The 5,091-nt window shown below is 34.1% G+C and overlaps 1 protein-coding gene across 1 annotated transcript; it reads left to right on the plus strand.

Annotated features, from left to right (window-relative positions):
• Positions 1 to 2,095: 2,095 nt before the first annotated feature.
• Positions 2,096 to 2,758, plus strand: LOC149136011 (general transcription factor II-I repeat domain-containing protein 2-like). Its single transcript, XM_089350052.1, has one exon. The coding sequence runs from the start codon at positions 2,096 to 2,098 to the stop codon at positions 2,756 to 2,758; it is 663 nt and encodes a 220-aa protein (XP_089206178.1).
• The last annotated feature ends 2,333 nt before the right edge of the window (positions 2,759 to 5,091 follow it).

A 5,091-nucleotide genomic window follows, 5' to 3' on the forward strand; every position in this document is an offset into this window, starting at 1 on the left:
TTAAAACCCATTTTCTTCTTTGTTCACTGTGTGTAACTTGTACAATATAGTTAATTGTCTTTAGATTTTAATAATCACGTACGTGCAGTCTTCGTTTTCGCTTTTCTTTTCTTTGTAAGTGGAGTTTTAGCTGATATTTTCGTGTGCAATTTTGTATGTGATTGTATGCCAATAATAAATAAATATAGCTAATCAAAAAACAAGTACTATTTCCGGTTTGAACTTTATGTGGGCAAAGTTGTGTATGTATTGTCCAAAAGATTCACTGCGAATAAAACTGTACAGAATAGTATTCCATCCGTTTTGTACGTTATAAACCATAGCCTTTTAAAGAGGTATTTAAAAATAAGCTAGGTCAAATTAGCATAGCATAGGAGAAGAAGAAGAAGAAGAAGAAGAAGAAGAAGAAGAAGAAGAAGAAGAAGGAGAAGAAGAAGAAGAAGAAGAAGAAGAAGAAGAAGAAGAAGAAGAAGAAGAAGAAGAAGAAGAAGAAGAAGAAGAAGAAGAAGAAGAAGAAGAAGAAGAAGAAGAAGAAGAAGAAGAAGAAGAAGAAGATAAGTGACAAATCAAAACACGAAGAATGGCGCGCATATATGCTTTAAAAAAGACATCAAAATAATGCCAGTTATAATTGGTTATGCTTTACAAATGTTTATACTTAAATAAAAACGCAGAGGAAATCAACTATATAATATCAGGAAATTAAAGGCTAATTCGATCCATCACGAGAATAAAAAAAAATGAAGAAAAATGGCACTCATTTCTATTTGAAAATTGTTTCTTTACTCCAGCATCAAAGTTGAATATGAAAAGTTTTTGAACTTCATGTTTATCTAATAATGATAGCGATATACGTGTGTCGCATGTTATTAACAATAGGAACATTTTGTCACATTTTACATTCAATATCCGTTTCAGGTCTAAACAATTCTACTTCTCTTCTTCTTAATTATAGTAGTATTCTTAATGTCATTATTATTATCGTTATAGTTATTATCATTATTATTGTATTTATTATTAAACGACGTAGTAGTAGTAGTAGTAGTAGTAGTAGTAGTAGTAGTAGTAGTAGTAGTAGTAGTAGTAGTAATTCTTGTTGTAGTGTACCTTTCGTCTGACATTTAAGCAAATACAAGACATCATCAACATCATTATTATTATTGTTGTTTTTTGTTATGCTGTTTTGTTTACACATCATCGTTATAATATATTGATTCTTGTTTTTTTCTTCTGTTTAACTACCAGGATTTCACAACGAGCATTAGAAAGTTTTCTTTCTTTCTAAGAATATAATCTGATCCAATGAGGACAGATGTTTGGAGAATGTCAGTATCTGTCTTTATGTCTAACCATTTCAAGAAGTGTGAACATCTTTCTAATTGATTATAATACACCGACGTTAATGAATTTAGCTTTCAAATCATTTTAACTTTCAATCCATATAACCCTATATTCTTAATTGCTTTACTTTTAATTAAGTATATTTAGAGATTTTTTCTTCACAGCTAACATTCTACCAAGGTTTCATACAATTTTTCAAGTCACGTTTGGAAGATATTGCGAAGAGTAGATACACGAGCCTACAGCGACTGCCCACCATGAATATTCTTACAATTTTGGTAAGTGCTGCGGAATTAACAAGAATGCATGTGTGTAATCTCTGCATCTGTAAGTTGGAGAATATCGTGGGTTGACAATGATCACGTTTCATGAACGGGAAGATCTTGGATTTCCAAAGTTACTTGATTAATACTTCCTGAAGCTTTTTCTGGATAATGAGAACTGTATCATTAATTATTAACATATAATGTGCTTTCTTTTTATTTCTTTCGTACTTATCTTCATCTGATCTCTGTCTAAGCACACATTCTGGAATTTGTTTCCCCATCCCTTCTTCTTGATACACTTGAGTCAAAGAAAAGAAATCCATCTCCCTTGACTCCCACCTCATCCTCATCCTTTTCTTCTTTTTCCTCATCTTCTATTAGTCTTGACGATCCACATCTTGCCAATTTGTATTTCAAGATCTTTATATTTACTCACTTTTTGGTAGGTCATGACACTTACATACATGTCAATTGGGACAGTCATCTCGATGAGTGGGCATGATTTTAAGATTCCACGCAACATGAAACCTTTTTCTGAAGGAGATTTTGTCAATGAATGTAACATTTCGGTGATTGAAATTCTATGTCCAGAGAAAGAGAAGATTAGAAAATGTGTTAGCTTGTCACGTAATACTATGATCCCAAGGACTGAAAAACTGACCAAATATACGAAAATGCAGTTGAACGAACTTTGTAAAACCTTCGAAGCTTACAGCATTGCCATCGGCGAATATACCGAAATTAAATATATGCTACAACTGGCGGTTTTCGTGAGAGGTGTTCATTTAAGTTTTAATATCACTGAAGAGTTACTTGCTCTATGCCCTATGAAAGGAAATTGTACTGGCGATACTATTTTCAAAGAAATCGATACTACGCTCGAGGAAGCGAATTTGACTTACAATCGCCTGGTGGGAATTGCTACCGATGGTGCTCCGGTGAGGATTGGCAAAGAACAAGGCTTGCGTGGTTTAATCCAAAGAAACCTGGAATGCCTGAACATGATAAAAGACCAAATATTGTGGTACCATTGTATTCTACATCAGGAATCACTTTGCTCCAAAATCATTAAATTTGATCACGTTATGGATAATATCGTAAACTCCGTCCACTTCATTCGGAGTCGTACATTAAATCATCGACAGTTTTGAAATGTTCTTGATGAGATAGACGCCAGACGCCAAATTTGCAAGCATCCCTTATTTTACAGTGATCAGGTTGCTTAGCCGTGGCCGTACTTTCAAACACTTTTACGATATTCGAAAACTAGTGGTAGCATTTCTTGAAGCAAAAGGTAATTCGTGCATAAACTTGATGACGACAAATTGCTGAATGATGTTTCTTTTCTGATGGACATTACAGACAAGCTGAATGAGTTGAATGTGCGGTTACAAGGAAAGGAAAAACTCATGCATAATTTGTTTCAGAAGGTGACAGCTTTCCAAAATAAACTGGATTTGTGGATTGCTCAAATTACTGATAGCAATTGTGCTCACTTTCCTTGCCGGTAGGAACAGTCGCACATTTCAAACATAAACCGGTAATTCTCTGTGAGCGAGTTAAAACAGATTTAAGAATAATTTGCCAGAAGATTCAAGGATTTCCATACTAGTGAAGACCAGCTGAAAATGTTTTCAATGCTTTTTGACGTGGATCCTACTGATGCTCCCTTTGAGCTTCAAATCAAATTGAATAAATTGGAAAGCGACTTTGATGTCAAGAGTCAACTTTAAATATGAATCTGATGGACTTCTACAAATACGGTCTGCTTCACACTCAATATCCAAATCTTACTTGCTACTCAAAACGCTTTCTCGTTTTGTTCGGTTCGACATGGATATGTGAATACCTCTTCAGTCGCAGGCAATAGGTAAAATCGAACAAACGAAATTTTTGCATGATGCTCACCTCCAAGTGGAACTCTGACTGGCCTACCAAATATTCCGGCAGACATTGAAAAGGTTCTTGATGACTCGAACCAATTTTAAGTGTTCGTTCATTATACATTTTCGTTCATTATACATTTTCGTTCATTATACATCCAAAATAAAGTTATTTTATTAATGAATTCAATGCCATTTGAACAAATGTTTTTACTGAAATCTTTATCAATTGTTAAATTCATTTTGTAGAATGTAAAGTTATAAGTCAAATTATGTTTTATGATCATATACATGTAATATCTCGAGGCTATAATTTTTTGATAGCAATGACGAATTAGAAGTAGTATCTTTTGTATGTATAAATTGAGTTAGGAATAATAATTATATACTGTGTAATTTCTGTGCATAAAATAATACAATCAGTATTTTCAGCTCTGAATACTTATTCAAACCATTTCAAGTAGTTGTATTAAGAAATGAAAGACTAGAAATGAAAGTCCGGCCCACTGGCGCCGTTCTTTTCTTTTTTCTATTATTTCTTTTTTCTTAAATCCGGCCCATGTTCGGAAAAGTTTGGGCAACACTATCGTAGACGATAATATGGTGGGGGATGGTTAAGCAAACACTAACGTACACAGATCAAATCAGCGAAGTAAAACTGCCATACAGTTGTTGGCGAGTAAGTAAACAGCAGAATTTGTAAGCAAAAAACTAAATCTAATCCAGTAAACTGCAAATTTAGTGCAAATAAACTTGACAAAATATTAGTTTTACACAGTCCATTAAGCACGGATAGCAGATCGGCTTTGGAACTCCAGAAGTTATTGGCAAAAATCCGAATTTTACGCAGTTATTCGATGACTTTTTCCATTCAACGCGGATTCACTTGACAAAAACATAAGCTTAAAACAGTTATTAAAGTATGAGTAACGTTTGTGCCAAATTTGGAGCGAATCGGTTGGAAACTGCGGAAGTTATTGGACAAAAAGAAAAAACGATTTTTACAGTTATTCGCGTATTTTTCACAATTGATGCGGATGCAACTGATAAAAATTTTAAACAAAATAAATCGTATGTCATGAGTTATGTTCTTGTCAAATTTGGAGGAAATCGCTCGAAAAACCAGAGTTTTGGACAAAAAAATGACTTTCTGAACAGTCATTCGCGGATTTTGGCTAAATGCAAAGGTGGGGAGGTCTGGAAAATCTAAAGTCGGTCATGACCACCCTTGGAGCATAAGCTAACAGCGTAGCAGTTTGAGCGAAATAGGGTGAAAATGTGGAAATGTATAACTTGCACACACACAGACACCTTGTGGTTTAGATATATACATAGATGGGCCAATGAGAATAAAAACAGGAAAACAATAAAAGTTAAAATGATGTAGAAAGTGAATATATCTGATTGACGCACAGAGAAATTTTAAGAAGGAAAAAGACGTGTTTGACGTTTCGAGCATGGCTCTTCATCAGAAAAGAGCAAAGAGTCCATCGAGAAGGAAAAAGAAGAGTCAAAGAAAAGCTCGAACATTCTTAAATGGATAAAAAATAACTGGCTGGAAGCAAGGAGAGTTAAGGAAATTAGCTTTTGAAGATAGGAAG

Source organism: Octopus bimaculoides, chromosome 4 (genome assembly GCF_046866305.1).
Source record: "Octopus bimaculoides isolate indiv1 chromosome 4, ASM4686630v1, whole genome shotgun sequence".
NCBI lineage: Eukaryota > Metazoa > Mollusca > Cephalopoda > Octopoda > Octopodidae > Octopus > Octopus bimaculoides.

Coding starts and splice junctions, on each gene's coding strand:
- LOC149136011 (XM_089350052.1), top strand. CDS start 2,096: ATGAGTGGGCATGATTTTAAGATTCCACGCAACATGAAACCTTTTTCT.